This window comes from Prionailurus bengalensis, chromosome B2 (genome assembly GCF_016509475.1).
Source record: "Prionailurus bengalensis isolate Pbe53 chromosome B2, Fcat_Pben_1.1_paternal_pri, whole genome shotgun sequence".
In the NCBI taxonomy this organism is placed as follows: Eukaryota; Metazoa; Chordata; class Mammalia; order Carnivora; family Felidae; genus Prionailurus; species Prionailurus bengalensis.
The window spans coordinates 33,202,809-33,226,281 of NC_057349.1; the positions used below are offsets into that span (position 1 = coordinate 33,202,809).

At 44.0% G+C, this 23,473-nt stretch overlaps 1 protein-coding gene across 7 annotated transcripts in view; it reads left to right on the top strand.

Annotated features, from left to right (window-relative positions):
* ANKS1A (ankyrin repeat and sterile alpha motif domain containing 1A) overlaps positions 1 to 23,473 on the top strand; it is a 179,888-nt gene that overhangs the window by 85,525 nt on the left and 70,890 nt on the right. For all 7 annotated transcript variants that reach the window (XM_043591219.1, XM_043591222.1, XM_043591218.1 and 4 more), the window contains 3 exons: positions 2,698 to 2,790; positions 7,326 to 7,446; positions 21,961 to 22,550. In XM_043591219.1, the coding sequence (XP_043447154.1) occupies positions 2,698 to 2,790; positions 7,326 to 7,446; positions 21,961 to 22,550 (804 nt within the window). The remainder of the gene's footprint in view (positions 1 to 2,697; positions 2,791 to 7,325; positions 7,447 to 21,960; positions 22,551 to 23,473) is intronic.

A 23,473-nucleotide genomic window follows, 5' to 3' on the forward strand; every position in this document is an offset into this window, starting at 1 on the left:
CCTGTTGGAGAGGCTGACTTTTTCCCTTTTGGTCTAAATTTGCCTTATGACCATTTTGATGAGCCTTTGGCTCCTAGGTGATCTTTGGGTTTTTCAGATGTCCCCTGGGAATGGGCCTGATGCTTCTAAGTGTTCTTCTTCATTAGGCTCCTAGAGTGGTCCTAGAATAGTCCCAGCGTTTCTGCTTGGATTTTGGAAAAGCCCACCAGTCTTGTGGTAGCCCACCAGAGTAGTAGGTATTATCAAGGGCTAATTCAACTCCTTGTGAATGGTGGGAGCACACACATATGCCAAGCACCTCTGGCATGGTGCTTCTGTAGACAGAGCTGGTTGGTCTCACTTTCGCCTTAGGTACAAGGAATTAAGCAAATCCACCTGTGGAGGAAGGCATTGCTTTGTGGCACTTACAGGTGATGCCCATTAGAGGGAGCTAGAGGCTTTACAAGAAGAACACAGGGTTAGGGAAGAAAGCTTTGAATAACCAAGTTCCTGCGGGCTTAGCCACTGATTTATAGTCTCTTTGTTCCATCCCACTCTAGGAATGTATCCATCGATGGTCTTGCTAAGTAGAAACTGATGCCTCTTGGAGTGCATGCTTTGCCATTTTTCCTTGAGTATGTGGTGACTGTGCCACTACCTTCCTGGCCCTTGGTAATTAACTGTGGCCAAGGGACTGTTCTGCATCTTACACATGCAGTGGATGGTGTGTAAATCAGCTTTGTACTTACAGGTCCCTGGGCCAAAGTTTTCACGTTAGAAAAAAGAGGCTGCTGCCTCTCTTTTCTTCCAGTGTCCCTGGTGACCACTTCTTGTGCAAGAGGTGTTCGTATAGTCCTTTCTAGGCTCCTCTAGTCTTGAGAAGGGCTCTAGGATGGGTCCTTTTGGTCGTTGTTGTGTATCATTTTGTTTTTCCACGGGTATTTTTGTCCCAAGGTTGGATAATTGGTGTAGATTACAGGCCTGCTCCTTTTGCTGTTCCCCTCCCTACAAGGTGGCATGTGGAAGGGACCAAGGTTGTTTCTGCACTTCTGGAGTAAAGACGGGTGGGGAAAGCAGGACTCAGTGGGAAATCTCACCTAAAAGCTTTGTTTGGCTTGAAAATACGAACCTGTTTTGAAGTTGTTGCCGTTGGGCATCCATCTGGTTCCAGGGACGGTAGGAATGACTGATTTATGAAGGTAGAATACCAAGTGCTGAAGCACATTTTAACGGAGAGAGATCATGGATGCCAAATGCTAACCGATCCTGGCGGCTCCTGAGACGTGGGAGACATCGTGCAGACTTCTCTGAGACTCTCCTGTAATTCAACATGTGCCTCCACTCTGACTTTTAAAAAATACTGCTGTTCTAGCAACACAGTGAACTAACGTACAAGCCAGGGAATGAGCCTGCAAGCCAGTTCCCATTTCAGGTTTCCACTCCTTTCCCTGTAGGGATGTTGGTTATGAAACATGATTAGGACTTTGCACTATAAACGATGCTGACAGTAACTGCAGGTACAATGGCGAACCTCTCTTCAGCTTTCTGTCACCAAAGATTGTATGTGTTTCTGAAATTGTCTACCCTCGACCTAACTGATCCCTGCTTCAGGGTGTTTCTTGCTCTAGGGTAGGGATTGGCAAAGTACGGCCCACACATAGCTGCCCATTTTTGTGAATAAAGGTTTATTGGAACACAGCCACATTCTGTTACATGTTTTCTATGGCTACTTTTGTACTGCGATGGCAGGGTTGACTGGAAAGCCTAAAATATTTACTGTCAGGCCCTTTAAGAAGGAGCTTGCCAATCCTTGCTCTAGGACAGGTAACTGACAAATATTCCTTTTTTAAATGGGCTGAGATGAAATCGGGTTTTCAGGGGTGCCAGGGTGGCTCAGTCAGTTAAAGTATCCGACTCTTGATTTCAGCTCAGGTTATCATCTCTGGTTGTGAGATAGAGCCCTGTGTCAGGCTCCATGCCAGGCCTCTCCCTCTCCCTCTCTGTCTCCCTCGCCCTCTGCATCTCTCCTGTGTGTACACACGCCCTCCCTCCCCCAGCTCTTTCTCTCTCTCTCTCTCTCTAAGTAAAAAAAAATTTTAAAAAGAAATAAAGTTTCCATATACTAATGATACATAATAGTAATCATTGAAGGAGGTGACCAAGGATAAGAGACCAGTTCAGAGCTTTGGGGAATAAACCAAAGACTGGGGGTAGCATTAAAGTTTGAGCAGGAATTGGTGTTTTTGTCCTTGATTCCTTTCCTCATTACTTCCTTGGTAGCTTTGGTTTGTTAGAACTCATTGACAAGGTGATTCTCTGGATTTACTATTTCCTCTTTTTGACATAGACTGACAGCTGACTGGTTTTCCTAGGCTAGAGTTTTATTAGTATTATGAAGGACATTTTCTGGCTAGGCAGTTGTGTGGTTTCAGTGCTGATATTTCTCACTGTGGTCTAGAATATTAAAAAAGTGTATAATCTCTGCTACAGACATCAAAAAGTAAGGAGTGTGCTGACTGAATTTTGTGCTGGGGATGGGGTGTGTGTGCACGTGCAAATACTAAGCTATCTGTTTAAATGCTGACCCTTAAGTTTAGTCTCTCGGGGGAGTTCTTTACATTATTCTTTTTCATTTCCAAGGGCTAAGGTAAGAATAAATCAACAAGTTAGGTACTTGAAAAAAGAGATCATGAAATACTTACTTTTTCTCTTCTGCAGAGGGAACGTCCACCGCCTCCAGCAAAGCCACCACCTGATGAAGAGGAGGAAGACCGTATAGATAAGAAGTATTTTCCATTGACAGCTTCTGAGGTAGAGGGTTGAGGGTTTATTGCCATCACTGAAGCACGAGGTTTCGGAAGGTCCATCAGTGTGTGCCTAAAGAAGACTGCTTTCTCATTCTCTTAGCGCCTCTTTGGATTAGTACATTTGTATTGTGCACATCAGTAATCTGGAACAAGATCTTTCAAACTCACTTAAGTAGTAAGCAAAGAATTTTAATGGAGCTGTCTGGCAGACAGGCCAGTTACCCATCTGCCTTGCACATTGAAAGTAAACCACGCACAGTTCTGGCTCCAGTATCTACACAGTTTGCCTTTCTGCTTTCGTACCTGTGTCATCTTTTGATCCAAAACGTAGACTTTGCCCCTAATCACTGTCTGTAGACTGCGTCATATTAGCAAGCTTTGGTGACTCTGCCCCAAAAGTCGTCTTTCTGTTTTCACATTTTCCTTCTTCATTTCACATGAAGAATCCACCAGGACAAACATGGGAAATGTCATAAAGGCTCAATTAGAAGAGAAGTAAGATTCATGGAGGTGGGAGGAATCAAAGAAAGAAGGTTATTTGAGAAGACTAGTCCACCTTTTTAAAAAAGAAATCTTATCGTGAGGCAAATAGTTGTACCTTCTCACGGGGTTAGTTATATGAAGAAAACCATATTTTCCATGATCTTTCATTTTCAGAATGTCCCTTTAATACTTGCCACCATTCAGAGACCATGTTTATTCAGCACTGATTCAAAGTATTATGTAATTTTGTTATTTTATAGCTCGTTCAATACCCTGTTGTTCTTTCATTTAAAAATCAGGTAATATAAACTAGTCAGTTAAGTCTCATTACTTTATCGCTAGAAGTCAGAGTTAACTTTTTTATTGTACTGCCACAGACCATCCTGTGAGACAGGTTCTTTTATCTAATACGAGCACATGGAACCAGAAGGATGGCTTTAGTTTCACAAAATGTATACATACAAGGAAGCACTTTTAAGAATGTAAAAGTCAGTGTTGGAAATAGGGGAAGATTTTTATGCTAGGTATAAATTCTGTCCCTGTTTCTTTCTATCCCTTAATTACAAAATGCTTATTATCATGTTTCAAGTAAGAGGTCTCTAGAATTACAGCCTCTAGGGTAATAATACATTGCTAGAAGATAGAAATGCATGGAACAAATCCCTGCATGTTTTTATATAGAGATTTGCTTCATTACTCTCTTTTTATAAGGGAAAACCTGGTAATATGGAGCATATTCAGTTGGGGCTAGGTCTCTATGAATGCCTTATGCCACCTCTTTAACAAGGACTTGGATTAAAGTTCCTAATACCCAAGGATAAGAGCAAGGCTCTTAAAGAAATATTAGATAACAAGGACTTTCTATTCTCCCAGGGCTTTTTAGAGCATATAATTTGTCAATAATGGTGTCAAGAGATAGGGGGAGAAATCTCCATTTCTCTCCTGGGTGGGAGACTCTGAGATACTTCTAGGACTTGCTTCTGAATAGTCTGGAATTCTGGGTCAGTTGGACCACGGCAGTCAGAAGTTAGAAGACCATGAGAACCCTGGCTTTGCTTACTTAGTGATTTTAAGTACCTAAATACAGAGGTGATGTGATATGGGCCATTATCCTTGCGATGATCAAGGCAGATTCTGTTTGTCGTGTGAATGAATAGGTGTTCTCCAAAAGTGGACTCTAATCTTCACTATCTTTATTTCTTATACCGCCAAAACTTTACTACCCTACACCTCATATCCTAGGAGGTGCTGGCTCATCATAGTTTAGACTTCTGTTTGGCAGGCAATCTGCTTCAGCGTTTGTGTCCTGTTCCTGAGGCTCGTCACTGTGAGATGACCCATAGAAACCTTGGAGGGAAGCTGAGTGTAGCTGGCTCCAGAAGAGCTTATCAGATTAACTACCAGGTCATGAAACTGGCTTCCAGAAATTAAACACATACACATGCACGTGCACACACGCGTTGAGATGTTTTTGCCCCACCAAATGGGCTGCCAGCTGCATCAGACTGACCATGATCTTCTCTATGTTCAGATGTGTGAAACCTTCATGGGAAGTTGCAGCTGCTATGGTATCCCTTCCCAGAAAACTGCCCACACCCCGGCCGGTCATTCAGTTGGTCACAGTTAGGTGCTGACTGGTAGTAGCTTCTCTCTGCAGCAAAAATGTTGCTTTCCATGTAACAGAGAATACAGCTTTTTGGCTTTGATTTATTGCCAGCCCTAGAAGAAAGGGGAGAAAAGATTAAGGAATAATTGAGTAAAAAGCAGAATCTTTTCTGTTGAAAATCAGTTACTGCCATATTCACTGTGACAATCCACTTCTTGAGTGGGAGTTAGGAAGGCTCCAAGAAAAGCAGTCTGTTGCTTTATGATGAGATTTTAATCCCACAGCTGGCAGGAGCCAGGACTAAGAGGAAGAGATCCCTGTAGAAGTTGTCTGGATGTGAGCAGGGGACTCTCACAAGATATCTGAAGGAAGGAAAGAGTTCCAAATTGGATAGAAAGTCATCCTTCTCAGGAAGAATGAGACCATCTTGGTCCAGAACCAGGGGAAGTGAATTTTATGGTCCTGCCTCTGCTGGTTGCTCTCTGTGTAACTTTGGGCAAGTCCCTAGACCTCTCTGGAAACTGGGTTTGGGCATCTGCAGAATGAAAGAGCTGAAGCTGGGTGCTCTCTAGCTGTGACTGTAATGGTTCGGGTCCCTCCCAGCTCTAGCACTTGCTGGGTTTTTGCTTCTAGTTGTCATGCCCGGGAGCAGGCACAGAGTGAACGTGGGTCCAGTGGGCCTGATTTTCCACATGGAAGTCATCAGCTGTCCTGCTTGAGAAGAAAGGATAGTATGGGCTGGGCATCCAAGCTGTCAACTACCTTTCAGAGAAGCATGCCTGCGGCTATATGAGTGCTGTCGCTGTGTCCAGAACACTTACAGACTCAGCTTTCCAGGGCTCCAGCTCAGGGAGAGCTGTGGGTGTGTAAACCTGAAGAACCCAAATTCCTGTCTGTAAAGCCTGTGGTATTAAGTTGACACTGTATGAACTGCTTAATGGTCCCTCTTTGTTCCCTTAATTGTGTTCCCACGAAGAGGCAAAAGGAATTAAGCAATACAGGCAAATGGCTCGTTGTAATGAAATAGCTTTTAGCTTCCAGGTGGCTTTCAGTTAGTGGAGGTTCCTGCTGTGCCTAGCAGAATTTCGGAAAGAGACTATCATTCTGCCTTTAGAGTGGCAGCCTTGTTAACAAGCAGGAGCCGCAGTCTCTTATTTAGTCTGAGGCTCCTGGAATCATTGATGTCTCATTAGGCCGTAACGCAGTGAGCTATATCTCCAAGAAGCAAAACCGTGATGAATCACAAACCTGGTTCATTTCCAGTGAGCTGTGGGACATGCCTGAAGGAGAGGCTTCTGCATGTGCCAAAGAGTCACATTCGTAGGGTACCGCTGTTTGTTAGGCGGACGTGGGAATCCCTCTGAACCCCTCTGTTCATAATATATCACTTCTAGCCAAACTGCTCAAGGGGACATTTTGTGCTTTGCCTTGCTCTCACAATAGCTGATACGTGATTATTCTTAATTTGCCTACGAAACACATTGGATTCTTACGACAGATGAGGCAGAATTGTCCTCTAAATCGAGGATCTCCATTCCCTCTCTCAGTGTGACTGTAGCACTGATGATGGTGTTTCTGGCTCGATGTGAGGAGGAAGTGTGGCTCCTTGGGTGCCATGACCAGCTGTGGCCACAAGGCCCTCAGCTGCCTAGACCCGTTTGGCAGGTGTAGGAGCCAGTGCTGGGCCAATTCTCTTAGCAGAGACGCTTGGCTGCCTGGGTCAGGGATTTCCCCATAGACAGAGCTGCTTTTTCTGCACTGAAATTCATACTGCCTAGCCACTTGACTCTTTTCAGAACAGAGATGGGTGGAATTAGTTTAAACTTGTATTACCATAAAGGCAGTAGGAAGCCGGCTTTTGAGAGAAACTTCCCCGTAACCCCCAGGACCTGCGGAGAAAGGCTCACAAAAATAGAGAAGGACCAATAGAGCACTTTGTTTCTAGTTTCTAGTAAGGGGCAGTCATTCAGGGTCAGTCAGAAGTCATTTGATTCCCTCCTGAGAAGGTGGGAAGGATTCCAGCCTTGGGGTAGTATGTGTGCATATTAAGAAAGAATCGTGGAGAAAGGAGGCTTTTGTGATGCACCATAGCTAAAAACGGCTTGGAAGCTACTATCCACCCCAAAGAAACCATGCAGAATACTGTTATGATGGGAGAGGCAAGAGAAGGAAGGATCTTGGATTTTATTAATGGCTTTTTGAAGGATATAATGAGGTAAGGAAAGGGGAGTGTTTTAATCAAAGGCCATTGAGATTTGAGGTGCAGGTGCATATCCAGAAAAGCAGTTGTGGTTTCACGTGACACTGAGTTATTTACTTCTCTTCCCACCCCCCCCCCCCCCTTCTTCCTCTCTGGTGAAAAAGGAGCCAGGGATCTTGAATTTGTTCAACATAATCTGCCTTGGTATTAGCCACCCACATGAGAAGTTCTGTGGTGTCTTCTCTCTTAGGTCTTGGCCATGAGACCCTGGATTCAGGGAAGTGCAGCCAGGGAAGAGGACGAGCATCCTTATGAGCTCTTGTTAACAGCAGAAACAAAGAAGCTGGTATCCGTGGATGGAAGACCAAAAGGTACACCCCCACCCCACCCCGCTCCCATCAGAGACAACCTTGAAAGGGTTTTTTAAAGTTTGTGATCCTGAGTGGAAGGAGAGGATGATGTTCCTTGGGAGAAGGGAGCTGGGTGTCATAGCAGTTGGGGGTGGTGGGTGTTGATTATGAGCTTTCATTGTCAATGCCCTGTGTTAGGTAGAGTTGGCTCACCACCCTTCAGCACGCGAAGCAAGGAGGTGGTTAGGTCAGACCAGGTAAGAACCATGGAAGGAGAAATGGCCCGCAGCGTAACGGAGCTTGATTTGGGGTATCCAGTCTTAAACCCTCAAGTTAAGGCTGTGGAAAAACAAGCCCAACAAGTCAGTCCCTTTGGGGGCAGGCTGACGGCACAGGCTCTGCTTTGAGTCCTGACCTCACAGTGAGACGCTCCTGGGGAGGGGCCCGTGATTGGCTGCCACCCGGTAACTAGAGTGCTCTGTCGCCTTGGCCTACTTTCATTGCCTCTGCAAAATTCCGTCTCCTCCGTGAGGGAGTGAGTGCCGCAGGACGGACAGCCAGGCAGACGATGTAAACGCGGTCACGACAGGGGTGAGCGCACTGCTGGAGAGTGTGTGACAGCCTCGTTCTAAGGAAGAACAAGAAGGGGCAGTGCCATTCCCCCTGCAGTTGGAAGGAACTTCTGTGGCCTCTCCCAGCTCTTTATAGCTCTCAGGTACTAGGTCCTTCGTGGGGTATTATTTGTGCCTCCTTTCAATGCTAAGACAGTCACGCTTCCGGTAAGGATGGGGGTTGCGATGGTTTGTTTGGAACTGCCCTCTGCTGGGCCTGTCAGAGGGTAGGGGGTGGCAAAGAGGACATGTGCGTATGTGTATGATGTGGTAGACCTTGTTTTTAATGGTCCTGTTTAAGAGGTTTCTCTTCCAGCATGCAGAAACTTTGTGGTCATTTTTATAGTGGTTGTTTTGTTTTGTTTTTTTATGGTTTCCATTTGGAGCTTTAAAAAAAAAGTTATAATTTAAGTACAATAAACTGCCCCTTTTGTGTACAGTTCCGTGAAGTCTGACAAATACAGTTATATAACTGCCACCACATTCAAGATAGAGAATGGCTTTATCACACCAGAAACTCCCTTGTGTCCCTTTATAGCCAGTCCTGCACCCCTCCCTTACCTCTGGCAACCACTACTTTTATGTCTGTTCCAAGAATTTTGCCTTTTCCAGAATGTCCTATAAATGGGAAGCCTGCAGTATGTACGCTTTGAGTCAGGCCCCTTTCACTTAGCGTAATTTCACTCGAGATTCTTCTGTGTTGTTGTGTGTACCAGTAACTTGTTACTTTTCATTCCCAAGTAGTATTCCATTGTATGGATGCACCACAGTTTATGCATTCTCCAGTTGAGAGGCATTTGGGTCATTTATGGTCCTTGGCGATTACAAATCAAACTACTATGAACATTTGCATACAAGTTTTTGTATGAATGTCGGTTTCATTTCTCTTGGGAAAACACTAGAAATGGAATTGCTGGGTCCTAGTTGAATTATATGCTGCACTTGGTAAGAAACTGCCACACCGTGTTCCAGAGTGCTTATACCGTTTTGGTTTTCCATCGGAGTTACAGTTGCTATGTCTCCTCCCAGCACTTAATATTGTCAGGTTTTCAGAATTATAGTCCTTCTAATAGGGTGCCTAGTGATATTTCATTATGGATCTAATTTGCATTCCCCTAATGACTCATGAAGTGAACACCTATTAATGTGATTATTTGCCATCCATATGGCTAATAAAGTGTCTGTTCAACTCTTGCTCTTTAAAAAAAGGGGGGGTTGTTTGTGTTCTTATGGAGTGGTGAGAGTTCTTTGTATGTTTTGCATACTATTTATCAGATATATGATTTTCTCCTAGTCTGTGGTTTCTCTTTATTCCCTTAACAGTGTCTTTTGAAGAGCAGAGGCTCTCATTTTTGATGAAGTTCAATGTGGATAAGTGGATAAGGTCACAACTATTTTCTCCTATATTTTCTTCGAGAAATGTTGTAAGTTTAGGTATACGTTTAGATCTGTGACCCATTTTGAGTTAATTTTTGAATATGGTGTGCGGTATGCTTCAAAATTCATTTTTTTGCACATAGATATCCAGTTATTTCAGCATGATGTGTTGAAGACCATCCTTGTTGCCTTTGTCATGTCGTTATTCTTGCTCAGAATTGTTTTAGATATTCTAGTTCCTCTATCTTTCAATACAAAAATTTAGAGTGAGCTGGTTCATTTCTACAAAACATCCTGCTGGATTTTTATTGGGGTTGTGTTGAATCTATATGACAGTCTGGGGGAGCTATCTTAACTGTATTGAGTCTTCTAATCACATTGGTGGGTTTTTAATTAAAACATATAGAGCAAGTGGAGTAGAGCACCAATGAGTTCTCAGCTGTTTAATAATAAATCATACTGAAATTAACCCTTAAAAAGCAAGTAATTAATGTAATGCTCTGTTTCAAACTGGTTCTCAAGGAAGCATTTTTAGTGTCGAGGAGGAAGGAGATTATAATTCTTTCTCTCTTTCAGAGGCTTGATCTGGACCCACTATAAGATAGCTGCTCAGCCTTTGGAAGGAAGAAAATGAGAAAGTCAGACAGACTTCATAAATGGGGACTGGTCTCCTTGGCTGACAAATGCAAGAATTTTCTTTTTTCTTTTCTTTTCTTTTCTTTTCTTTTCTTTTCTTTTCTTTTCTTTTCTTTTCTTTTCTTTCTTTCTTTCTTTCTTTCTTTCTTTCTTTCTTTCTTTCTTTCTTTCTTTTTTAAGTTTATGTATTTATTTGAGAGAGAGAGACAGTGAGAGTGGGGAGATGCAGAGAGAAAAGGAGAGAGAGAGAGAATCCCAATCAAGCTCCACACTGCCAGTGCAGAGCCCAACACGGGGCTCGAACTCTTGAAACCGTGAGCCAAAACCAAGAGCTGGACGCTCAACCACTCAACTGACTGAGACACCAAGGTGCCCCAAATGCAGGAATTTTCTATCCCAACTCAAGAGAGATCTCTAGGTTAAGGAGGAAACTGCCACGGAGGACTTAAGACCTCCCATCTACTCCTCCTTTGCTTTGGTTTTAGTTCTGCAGTACTGGGCTAACTGTTAAAAGAGTGGGTGGTGCGGGAAGCAGATTTAATTGAACCACAGCCTGTGGGGTGTGCCTGCCTCCAGGCGAGCTGCTTGGATCACTCAAAGAGCTTTCAGACAAAGGAGTTGAGGCATTAAATATGAAAATGGGCTCTGCCAGTTTCTCTGTAGCCTGGAAGCAATGCTTGCTAAAGTTGGTAAATGTGAGGCAAGTCTGCAGATTAGATCATGGATTAATACATAGTCTTTTCTGCTTTTCCACTAAGGTCCTTATCTTAGGCAGCTTTTAGAAATTAATTCATCAGTTCTCAAAAGGCCATGCTAATGAGACTACCAGAGCTTTCAGCCCTCCTTACTATAATTCAAGAAACTACAGTATGAGGAATGGGATGGGAGATTGTTTACATTGCATTTTAAGAGTGTATTTGTATTAGCTCACAGGAAAAAAAAATTCAAAAAATATAGAAGTGAATACAAGTAAAATGCTCAAGTCTTCTCACCTCTCGGCTACTCACAGTTGCTGGAGATGTCCACCGTTTGAAAGTGTAGTGTCAACTTAAGGTCCTTTGCTGTCTTTATTTAAAAAAAAAAAAAAGTGACTATGTGAGATTGTTTTGTTTGTTTTTAACATAAAATGTGTTTTACAAACTGTTTTGCACACTTGTTTATTTGTTTTTAATTTACCTTGTCTATAGATCATGGGTACAATTTTGTTTTAGTTCTTAAAGATCTGCCTTACCTTATTCTTTTTTAATGGTTGTTAAATATCCCACGGCTCATTTTTCCATTCTCTAGTAGATGGATATTTATGTTGCTTCCAGTATTTCTCTGTTATAAATTAAGCTGGTGTGGACATTCTGTACACATATTCTTACATGCTTATAAGAGTATTTCTTGGGGCGCCTGGGTGGCGCAGTCGGTTAAGTGTCCGACTTCAGCTCAGGTCACAATCTTGCGGTCCGTGAGTTCGAGCCCCGCGCCAGGCTCCGGGCTGATGGCTCAGAGCCTGGAGCCTGCTTCCGATTCTGTGTCTCCTTCTCTCTCTGCCCCTCCCCCCTTCATGCTCTGTCTCTCTCTGTCTCAAAAATAAATAAATGTTAAAAAAAAAAATTAAAAAAAAAAAAAAAGAGTATTTCTTAAAAGGCATTGATAGAAAGTAGAATTAGGCAGCCAGAGTGCAGGTACCTGTCTAGATCTAACTGGTGGAGCTGAATTGCCCTGCTTGATTGTTTATGAGCACACACTTTCCCATTCCTTTGCCAACTTGGGATATTAATACTCTTGAATGTTTTTCACCATGGTAAGCCAAAAAAGTGTCCTTTGTATTTGGCCTTTGTGTGATCTAGTGAAATTGAGCATCTTGTTTATTAGTGTTATATAGTCTGTGAGTGGCCTATCTTTTTTTTTTTCTTATTTTTCTATTTAGAAATTAATTAACGGTACCAGAAACATTTCATATAAATACTGGTAATATTTGGCCAAAGTGATACTCAGGAGAAAGTTTATATTCTTCAATTTGTTATAAAAAAAGAAAGACTAGGGGCGCCTGGGTGGCACAGTCGGTTAAGCATCTGACTTCAGCCAGGTCACGATCTCGCGGTCCGAGAGTTCGAGCCCCGCATCAGGCTCTGGGCTGATGGCTCAGAGCCTGGAGCCTGTTTCCGATCCTGTGTCTCCCTCTCTCTCTGCCCCTCCCCCGTTCATGGTCTGTCTCTCTCTGTCCCAAAAATAAATAAATGTTGAAAAAAAAAAAAAGGAAAAAAAAAAAAGAAAGACTAAAACTTAACCAAAAGAAAGTAACAGAGAGGAATAAAGATAAAAGCAGATAGTATACTTCACATACTTCATGGTATGTGTGTTACATTTCAGTTAGTTAAAGAAAAAAATAAAAGTAGAAATAAGGAAGTTTAAAAAAAATAGATTTGACCATTACAATGAAAACTTTTTTTTTTAAAGATCTCTGACAGTTCTGATCAAGAAAAGAGGAAAAAACACAACATGTAGGAATAGTATAAAGAACATATATAAGCACAGATTTAGAGAATTTTAAAATAATAAGAGAATTTCTAGGAATAAATTTTTGTGGTTAGTTAGGTTGCTGCCATCCCCCTAGGATGAATTGTCTGGGACCCTTAATGGTCCGTCACAATGACTGGTTGAGGTGGGGTTTCCAGTAGCATTTAGTGCTTGATGACTAAGCATCTTGATGACAAGGTATGCATGATAATCTGGTAGTTGCAGATTACCATTTATGTCTGTAGATATAACAAAAACTGACAGAAGTAGAAAGCAGCCAATGAAGCAGAAAACTCATCCCTCTACAAAGGCACTAGGCCCAGATGGTTTTATGGTAGTTTTATGCAGCTAGGTATTCCTCTGTTATTTAAGTGATTTCCAACATAGAAGTCTTCTGAAATCCTTATTCAGGGCTAGCATAACTAGCAACGAGAGCATGTTTCCCGTTTCATGTGGCATAGTCATTTATTTCTCTTTAGCATTTAACTCTTTGCCCACTGGGCACTCTGGACATACTGTTCTGAGAAACTGGACAACCTTCCAGGTTTGATAGCAAGTGGGAAAGTAGCCAAGAGCTCTAAAAATCATTGTTCTCTGTGGTGCTTTCTGCAGCATCCACTGATAGTGCTTAGGTCTAGGTGAAGTGGTTACTTAGCTTAGGACAGTGATGAATGATTATCTGAAGACAGTGATACATGTGGACTCTTTGGCACGCAGCTGCACTCTGAGGTTTTTTAGATGGAAGTAAGTCAATATTCCTGAGAGCCATGCGTTTAGATCTAAGTGAAGTTTGTGCATGAGCACGAGGACCTTAATCCTCTTGGAGGGGAGGAAAATGTTATTTTAGCTTCTCCCTCTACTCCCATGTCCCAAGCGCTGCCAGTTCCTGAGCCTTTAGAAAATTCATAGTATAAGCCTTGGCTTTTCCCTTTGCCAGCTTGGGATTCTCAGGTATGCTTCCATCTGTGTCCCATTTTTATATTTGGTTTAGTAAGACTTCAGGAAGAAGAGTAAGTTGGTACCTGTATTCAATCCACCATCTTTACCTGGAAGCCCATGCTAGCTTTTCATGGTAGATTCCCAGGAGTAAGTTTGGATGCTTTTTCCAAATGCAAAATATGTATATATACATATTTATGTGTGTATGAGACAGTTTAATAATTAAGCCTTATCTTTAGCAGCTTCCTCGTCTCTCACCTTCTTCCATTAGAGGAGCTTCTGCCAAAAGCCCTACTGTTACAACTGCCTTGCTCTTATCAATTTCTATTTCTTTTTTTTTTTTTAATTTTTTTTTTCAACGTTTATTTATTTTTGGGACAGAGAGACAGAGCATGAACGGGGGAGGGGCAGAGAGAGAGGGAGACACAGAATCGGAAACAGGCTCCAGGCTCTGAGCCATCAGCCCAGAGCCTGACGCGGGGCTCGAACTCCCGGATCGCGAGATCGTGACCTGGCTGAAGTCGGACGGTTAACCGACTGCGCCACCCAGGCGCCCCTCAATTTCTATTTCTGAGTTGGAATAGTTTGCTTTTCTTTCCATTGCAAAACAAGTCCAAGCCTTGTGAGGTATATACATCTGTATTTTCTTCCATAAAATGTATCGACGGCCATTTATATACATATGTATATGTGAGGCATACGTAAAATACACGAAAGGGTATTATATGTTAAATATACGTAAAATACACGAAAGGGTAAATAATATGTTAAATTTTTATAGATTGGTGTAAAGTAATTTTGAAATTCAAAAGATGGATAAATTATGTTAGTGCAGGAGATCAGGAAGACTTTATGAAGGAAGTAGCATTTGAGCTAAACCCCAGAATAGAGAATTCTATTTAGTAGGCAGAAGTAAGGAGGAAGGAGAGGGTCTTCCAGCCAGAGGGAGTGGCATAAACAAGAGTAAAATGTTAGGAGATGATAGAGCTCGTGTTTGGAGAGTGGTAAGTAATCTAATTTGGCTCAAACAAAGAACTGGTTGTGTAGAGTATTGGATCTCAAATGTCAGTCATTATTACAAAGATAGTGCAGTGTTGTTGAAGCTTTTCGAGTAAGATGGCAGGATTGAAGCCATGCTTTACATATGTATAATTGTGGAATCTTTGATTGCAGTTGGGAGAGACTAGAGGCAGGAATATCCTGAAGTCAAGAGACTTCAAGGAATCTCTTGAAGGAAATTAGGCTCTAAGCTAATAGTAGGAAGTGATAGGAAGGAAGGGTATGGATGTTGGAGGTATTGTGGAGGTAGAATTAACGGGACCTTACAATCAAATGTGGAAGAATCAGGAAGAGGGGGTATTCATGATGATTCTTAGGTGTTGAACCTGGTTATTTGGGAAAATATGGTGCACCTAACAGAAATAGGGGCTTGAGGAGGGACATGTTTGAAGGAAGATGTTAAGTTCAATTTTGCATATGTTAAGGATATTAAAGATAATGAATATTGGGAAAGATACCCCATAAATAACTTAGAAGTGTAGGTCTAGTGTTCAAGAGAGATAGAAAGATTAGAAATGCAGATTCAGGGATCATCCAAGTTGAGGTGGTGGTTAACATAAAAGATAATCAGTTGCTGAGGGAAAAACTAGAGAGATTGAAGAAGTCAAGAATATAATCTATATTTAGAAGCACAAGGGTAAAGAAACATAGGAAGATAACCAGGATAATGCAGTGTCATAGAAGCCAAGGCTGAATGTGATGAAAACCCCAAAATAACTGTTGTTTAAATAAGACAGAAGTCCAGAGGTAAGAAGTCAAGGGCTAGCGTGACAGTTCATGATGCTCAAGAAACCAGTTTCTTTCTGTCATCATGGTTCAAGATGACTATTCAAGTTCAAGCTGTCAGCATAGGAAGAAAGAAAAGGAGAGAACTTTAAAGATAGTTCTCAAAAGTTGCACTTTCTCTTAGAACCCGTTGGCCGGAATTTGGTCATGTGACTGTACCTAACTACAAAGAAGATGGGAAATGTAGTCTTTAATGTAGGTGGTTTGACCCAATCCAAAAAACCCCATGACCAAGCAGGAAGGGGAGAGTGGGTACCAGGGATAACTGGTAAACTGTGTCACATGATAATAGAAAGAGCTAGAAGCAATGAAGACTAGAAAAAGGCTTCAGCAGTTAGAAGGCTATTGGGAAAATTCAAGATGGGGAGATACTTCCCTGAGGTAGGTGGGAAGAGATCAAATTATCCCCAAGGTTTGACATGTGTGGTATTGAGAACAGGTAAGGAAGTTTGTCTGATCTAAGTCTTCTCAGGAAATTGATGTCATTACCCAAGAGTATAGGTGCTGTGGGAAAGATGACAGTCTAAAAAGAGTGGGAGAAATGAGGAATCAATCTTATGGTGATACCACAGTTTTCAAGAGATGAATAAAAGGGTAGCTAGGCTTGGTAGTAAACTTGGATTCTTGCTCTACCACTTACTGGTTGGTGACCTTGAGGAGTCATTTAACTTCTTTAAGCTTCATTTTCTCCATGTAAAGTAGGGATTCAAATTCTTACCCCGTGGTTGTGAATATTAGAAAAGAAAGTGTTTAGCAGCATGTCTAGCATAGAATAACTGGTACCTAATACACTGTAGCTATTGGAAGCCAGCTGAGGACTCAGTTGTTTCTTGAGTATTCAACAGGGCTCAACATTCCAGCAACTGGAGGAGAGAAAGCAAATGGTTGTGAATACCCAGTGCTGGAACTGGCAGCAGATCAAATAGAAATAGAGACAGCAAGTGTGCTGTTAAATTAGGCACGGTTAAGTATCATGGCTGGTTGGAAACTGATCCAAGCAGAGCTGGTGTATTAAATAGGGAAGTTTGAGGGGCCACAGAGAGGGGACAGACTCTTCAAGAGGAGTTTAAGGAAATGGGGGAGATGTCAGGTAATCAGGACCAAGTCAAAGTAGAATAGTCCGAGTCCCAAAGCTGGGCTGTACCTGTGGGTGCTGCAGTGAGTGGAGGTTCCTGACCTGAAAGTTTTTCCCCCGCTGTGCTGGCACACATCACCCTGACCTGAACTCGTAGAACGACAGGACCTTCTCTGGCATTTGAGTTTTATTCTATCTAGAGTATAGGGCCACTTAGAAGAAACCAGTCTCCTTTGCAGAGTCGAGAGAAAGGAAACCAGCCTCTGGGTGCAGTGTTAGCATGAAGAGCAGTTCGGAAATGGTTGTAAATGAAAAATGATGATAATGATAGCTACCATTTAATGAATGCTGCTTATGGGCGGCCATGTGCTGAGTTCATCTACACTGATTAGGTCATTGTATATCTCATGACAAATCTTCCGGGTAGGGGCTATTTTTATCACTGTTTAATAGATGAGAAAGAAGTTTGGTGTTAGAGCTGGGTCTTAAGCCCCAGTCTAGCTGAATCCAAAAAGCCTGTTTAACCATGAGGTTAAATCATTTCATCCAGAGCCCTGCTGCTATTCACGTTCTTAGCATCATAGAACTAGAAGGGAACTTAATTCATCTAATCAGTGTCAAATCATACTAAATGTCAAAGCCCTAGACAATGCATTTACAGCCATTCATTTTTTAAAAAAAGACCCAGGGAGGGACTATAACTTGGACCTCCTGAATCCCAGTCCAGGTCTCTTTCTGTTTCTCTGATTGCCGTGGACCAGAGAATGGATGCTAGGTCTACTTGTCTTATCAGATCATAGTCGCCAGCAAGTCCCTGCATAACCTCGTCGGCACCTTCCTTCTGAGGAAAACACGGTGGCTCTTCAAAAGTAGCCAAGGACTTAGGAGTTCTCCTGGGCACACCCAGTTCCTGGTGCTCACCATAGCCACTGGGCAATTGGAGGGTTCCAATCCTAACGGAAACGAAGAAGGCACAACAGTCTGGGTAGCCAGAGTAACCTTCTTCTCTGTGTCCGAGGGTTGATTTGACTTAGCAAGTTCTCACACACGCTGCATTTTTTTTGCCCTAATTTAAACAGACAGGAGTGGGAGGGGGGTGATTGAAAAATGTGTAAATGTTAAAATGTTATTGTTCAAAAGCCCTTGAGATCCCCCGTGGATCATCATAGTAATTAAAATGCAGCACAGAAGACCCCTTGCTTCAGCGGCTCACAGGGTAAAAGGAAAATGAACACCCAGAATGAATAAAGATTGAAAGTTGAAGGGGCTGGGAATTAGCATGCTGCTGTGTGCTACTCAATAGAGCAGATGGCCTTGATATATGGGGAGAGTAAGGAAACAGCTGTCCCTGTGTCCTAGCCCCTTGTCTCTCTCCTAGAAGGGCAGGTTGTAGGGATGGCTGAAGGCAGTATGGGAGGAGGAGTGGAAGCTGTGTAGTTTTTTTTGTTTTGTTTGTTTTTTGAGAGAGTGCACGCATGCGCGCACACACATGCGGGAACGAGCCAGGGAGGGGCAGAAAGAGAGGAAGAGAATGTTAAGCAAGCTCCACGCCCAGCGTGGAGCCCCACACAGGGCTCGATCTCATGACCGTGAGATCATGACCTGTGCTGAAATCGAGTTGGAGCCCAGGCGCCCCAGAAGCTGCATAGTTCTAAGGTGGGAGCACAGTGATTCCCAGTCAGGGAAAGCCTAAGGCCTGAGGATTCTCTTCTGCGAGTCTGAAAGTCTGTGAGTGCCCAGGCACCGAGGTTCCTGTCTCTGCTTTTTCTAATGTATTTCCACTAAACTTTAAGCCTATCAAGACCTTATTTCTCCTTCAAGGCCCTGCTCAAAAGCTACATCTTCTGAGAATCCTTCTGGCTGAAAACAATCACACTTTCCTTTCTGCTCACTGTGCATTTGGTTTATTCATCTATTAATTTTCGTCTGGAATTCTAGTCACTTGTGCATATGCTAGTTTCTTTGGGTAGCTGGTAAGCCCGTTGAGCACACTCAGTGTCTTCATCTTTTTTATCTCTTGGGTGGCCCATGAAGACAAACATTTTGCATGTGCTTATTGATGGAATGGGTGGTTACAGCCACAGTTCTGGGGCCTGTATCTCACTTCAGCCCTTCTTGCTCTATTACCTTCTGTCCCTTCCTTCTGCTGTCGAGAGTTGTAAGGATGATGAAGGCAATGGATGTTTGTATGTGTCACGTACGCTGTCTTTGGTGAGCTTTTGCACAAACCTATGAGGAACAGACAAGTTATTGGTCTCATCTGTGAGCAAAATGTGTTGTAATGGATCCTGTGCAGAGAATAATAAGAATTGTTAATATCTATTGAGGGCTGGCATGTGCCAAATGTGGTGCTGGGTGCTTTACATGTATAATTCTCACAACAATCCTAGGAAGTACGTACTATTATGATTCCAAAATTATAGGTGAGAATACTGGGCACAGAGAAGTTAAGTAATTTGCTCACTCTCTGGCTCATGATCAGTGCCTTATATTAACATTATATTAACACATTATATTAATGCCCTAAGAGACCCAATATTATCCTGACTTTACAGAAGGAAAGGACCTCTGAGTAGTTCTTTTCCTACCTGTTGATTTTGCCAGGAAATCTAGCTTATCCTTGGATATAGTTTTTTATGGGGCTTATTAAGATCCTGAAGGTCTTAGATCTTGACAAGCTTTTCAAATACCAAGGTGTCTTTCCTAGGGAATTGCCTGGGTAAGTCATGTAATTATAAGAATCCCTTTCTGTGATTTCTTATACCCCATAAAGTATTGGTAGATTGTATTTTCTCTAATGGGATTATGACCCTCAGAAATTCTTCCTCTTCACATATTTCCTCCTTCCATAAGTTTCCATTCCTTCTTTCTGCCCACTTCCTTCCCCCGGCATCTGTCTGGTATTGAGCTCTTGGCATCTGTCTCTCTTTCTTCATTGATGGCTAGCATGAATGGGTGGCTGTTAGACAGAGCCTTCATTGTCAGCTCCCACAGCGACAGAACATTCTCTGCAGCCTGGGTTCTGAGGTCCACCCAGGCAGTGTGAGCCAGGCTAACTCCCCGTTCTGGACTCTGGTTTCCCTTTGTCATTGAACTCCCCTCCCTCCCCAAAATATTGTTAAATAAGGAGCTAGATGCTGATACAAAGGAATAGAAGCCTGTGTTCCTGTTACCAAAGTCCTCTTTTGTATTCAAATGCAGTCAGAGGAACATTGCACCTTGGGCCGGAATCTGTAGGAAATTGGCCACTAGGGTAGGGTCCCAGAGGTAGCAATTTTGACTCTCCCCATCGGCCTCTTCTAGGAAGTGCTGTTGGTTTGAACCCCCATAAGGTGGTTGCGTGTCGTCTTCTCTGGCCCCACTGCACAACACTACGGGGCAGCCTTGTTCATGCTTCCAGTTGTCATATGTGGAATTCATAGCCCTAAAGTCATGGCTTCCTGGGGCTAAGTTAAGCTGGATGGAACTCTTACATATGCAGCATTTCTTCTTCCCTAGAGAAGAGATTCAAGTTGTTCAGTGCTCTGGACCTGACCTTTGGGATATAGAGTTTGTGAGTTAGGGGTGTGAAAATCCTGAAGCAGTCAAGTGTAGAGGAAGGAGATGCCAAAGTTCATACTTCTGGGCTCCTATGGATAAGTAATCGGAGCCATAAAGTGGAACTAATTGGCTGCCCCCTTGAAGCTTCCGCAGGCTTGCCAAAAGCTGAACAGACTGTGGAGACTGAACCATTCTTCTGGAGAAAGTGGGGTGAATGGAACCATGTCCCTACTCAGACCTCAGGGCAATGGGCTCATTATGAGAACTGGTTGTTGGGACCCCTCCTTAAAGGCTGCGTTGGAAGAGCCAGCATTGCGGGACACTTGGCATTGCCGGTGAAGACTCTGTTTTAGTGCATCATGTTTATAAACTCCCCTCCTCACCTGATGACACTGTTCAGTTGTGGAACTGAGCTTCAAGAAGGGGCCTTGGGCTACAGGCAGGCTGGTGAAGGAGCGTCGGTGCTATGCAGGCAGTAGCAGGAGAGGCACCCAGGCAGGGATCTGCAGCAGCCCCTGAGGAGGAGAAGTTTGCCATCAGAGCATGGTGGAGACTTGGATTGTCATCACCGTTGTTGCATAAAAAGGATTTTTAAGGACCAGGCAGTCCATCCTACTTATTTTAGATACTGAAGCCCAGCAGGATGAGATCAGTGCCAAGGCCACACAGCTAGAGAACAGCATAGCCAGAACCAGAGCCAGGTGATCAGAAAAGCCTAGGTTAAAGTCTTCTCCCCCACCACCTTGGACAAAACCACCCGAGGGCCTTGGATTTCTCATCTGTAAAAATATTTGACCTTGCCCCTTCAAGTTCTAAGATTCTCTGATCTCGCGAACAGTACTTGGGAGCTTTGGGCAGACTACGGAATCATTTGGTATCTGTCCCGTAGATTCCACTTACGGAGCAGATAACGTTGAATATTAGCTTAGGAATGTGAGCTAGTACTGGGCACAGGGCTGCTGATGTGGGTGAAAATCCCTAATGGGTGAGAGTTCACACAGGGCGAGCCCCTTGGGTGCCCCAGTGTGATCCTGGCGTGGGACTCTGATTTGGTCAATTATTTATGCCACTTCAGGGCAGAGGCATTTGATATCTTGGGTGAGTATACAGTAGTAGTTGGCCTCCTGAGCTAGTAGTGTCAGATTTTGGGGATGTTGGGGAGGTCTTGAGAGAGCTGCAAATATCTCTTGGCATTGACAAATTAGACCGTTTTGTTTTCAGTGGATCAACTGAGGTTAAACTTAAACAAATAGGAGCAGCTGGGAGGCTTTGGAAGGAGTGAGATGTGCACATTCTCAAAAAAAAAAAAAAAAAAAAAACCAGAAAAGTCTGCGCCCTGAGGAAGGAAGGATGAGGCGTGGAACCCTGAACAGCCCCCTGTGAGGAAGGAAGCAGTTACTTCTCTGCTGTTTTGTTTTGCATGTTGCCTTAAAGAATTCCAGAAGTTGCAGGTTGTAGATCATGACCTCCGTTTTTTTTCCCCCTCTGTTGCTGCTTGCCAGAGGAAGGGAGGGCGGGCGGCTCTAAATAACACTTTGGCCTTTATGGAAATGTATCAGATGTTCCAGGAGTGAGTCTCGCCTGCTCGCTGGCACTCTCTCTCTCTTTCTTTCTCACTTTTACTCCGTGTTTGCTCTCTGTCCCTTACTCGTGTCCTTTCTGTAGGATATAGTCAGCACTGTTAGCCTTATATAGCAAGGTCTGGTCGTTAATGTTAACAGAGACCTAGCAACAGGGAGGGCTGCCAGATAGCATTAATCAGGGCAGTGTTTGGAATTTCATAAATGCTCCGACTTTGGGTACAAATTGAACATTAAGAACAATACGAAACTGTTTTCTTCCTTCCCCTCTCTTCTTTCCCTCTGTCCTCTCTCCAGCCCATCCAGCTTCCCTCTTTCCCTGTTTTTGAATTCCTCAGCTCTGCCGTACGCTCGCTGCATTGGAACTTTGTTGATTTTTGCCACGTTTAATTTTTTATTTCTCTGTCTCTCCGTCCACTCCAAGACCACAGGCGGAGCAGCAGCAGCCGGAGCCAGGACTCTGCGGAGGGGCAGGACGGGCAGGTCCCAGAGCAGTTCTCAGGTCTCCTCCACGGCTCCTCCCCGGTGTGTGAGGTGGGGCAGGACCCTTTCCAGCTGCTCTCTGCCACTGGCCAGAGCCATCCAGAAGGGTCCCCCGCACAGGGCGCCTGTCACGAGGCCAGCATGCAGCTGGAGGAGACGGGTGTGCACGCTCCTGGAGCCTCCCCGCCCAGTGTCCTGGACCAGAGTAAGAGAGTGGGTTACCCAGCTGGCCTGCCCACCACCAACAGCCAATCGCACCCCGAAACTTTGACTCACACGGCATCTCAACACCCTGGTGGTGCCGAGGAAGAAAGAGACCGGAGTGGGGCTAGAAGCCGAGCCCCTCCCACCAGCAAACCCAAAGCTGAACTCAAACTCAGCCGCAGCTTGTCCAAGTCTGACTCTGATCTCCTGACCTGCTCACCCACGGAGGACGCTACAATGGGGAGCCGGAGCGAGTCCTTGTCCAACTGCAGCATCGGGAAGAAGAGGCTGGAGAAGTCGCCCTCCTTCGCCTCGGAGTGGGATGAGGTAAGGCCATGTGACGTCACAGGGAGCCACAGCCCACCACGGCTCCCCTGTGCGCCGACTCCCGGGACCAGGACGTATGGGCCAGGATTGCCCTGGTTCCTTCGCGCTACGACCAGAGTGTTTCTGGCAGCTGTGAGGAGGCAGGCCCCACGTTGCCAGGGCAGGGGATCTTCTTGCCCAGATGGCAAAGGAAAGGTCCATTCACGGGTAAACTGGAGGGTGGAGGCCCCAGGCAGAGCAGGTCCGAGGGAGAGGCAGTTCCTAGAAATGACATGCTGTTTGGAAATATTTGGATCCCATCAGCCACCATTGAGGGAGTCGTGCTCACCCTAAAGATGCTTAAGAACAGCTAGAGAACTTTGTGTGAGTCTTCAGGAGGAAGAGTGAAGATCCAGGGTTTAGCCAGGAGGGGATGAGGGGGTGAGCGTTGGGAGACCCTGCTGAAAGGGGACCAGAGTGGGGCTTTTCTGTTCTCTGCTCCTCTGTGATTATTCTCACTGCTTTCCCCTGCAGACCAAACGCCTCTCCCAGCAGAAGCATTCTGCCCGTCCCACATTCCCGGGTTGATGAGGCAGAGGGCTAGGTGGTTCCAAAAACAAAGAGAGATTAGTGAGGAGAAAACATTTGGAGTCTGAGGCCCAGGTTCCTTTCGTAACCATTGTTATAGAGTAGCTAGAAATATGTACCCGAATATTTTTCGGTGACCTGTGACATATCTTACTGGGCAGAAGAATGTGTTTCTCAAAGATTGGTAAACACCCAGAGAATGTGAAAGTGCTACCCTTGCAGGCTTCTTGCTGAGAGGAAGCTGCCTTTGAAGGGGACTGGCTCTATCTCCCAGGAACATGTTCAAGAGATGAATTTAGCTCTCTGAGAGGAGGGGAACAGTGCAGCTGACACATCCATTTGAGCAATCTGTACAC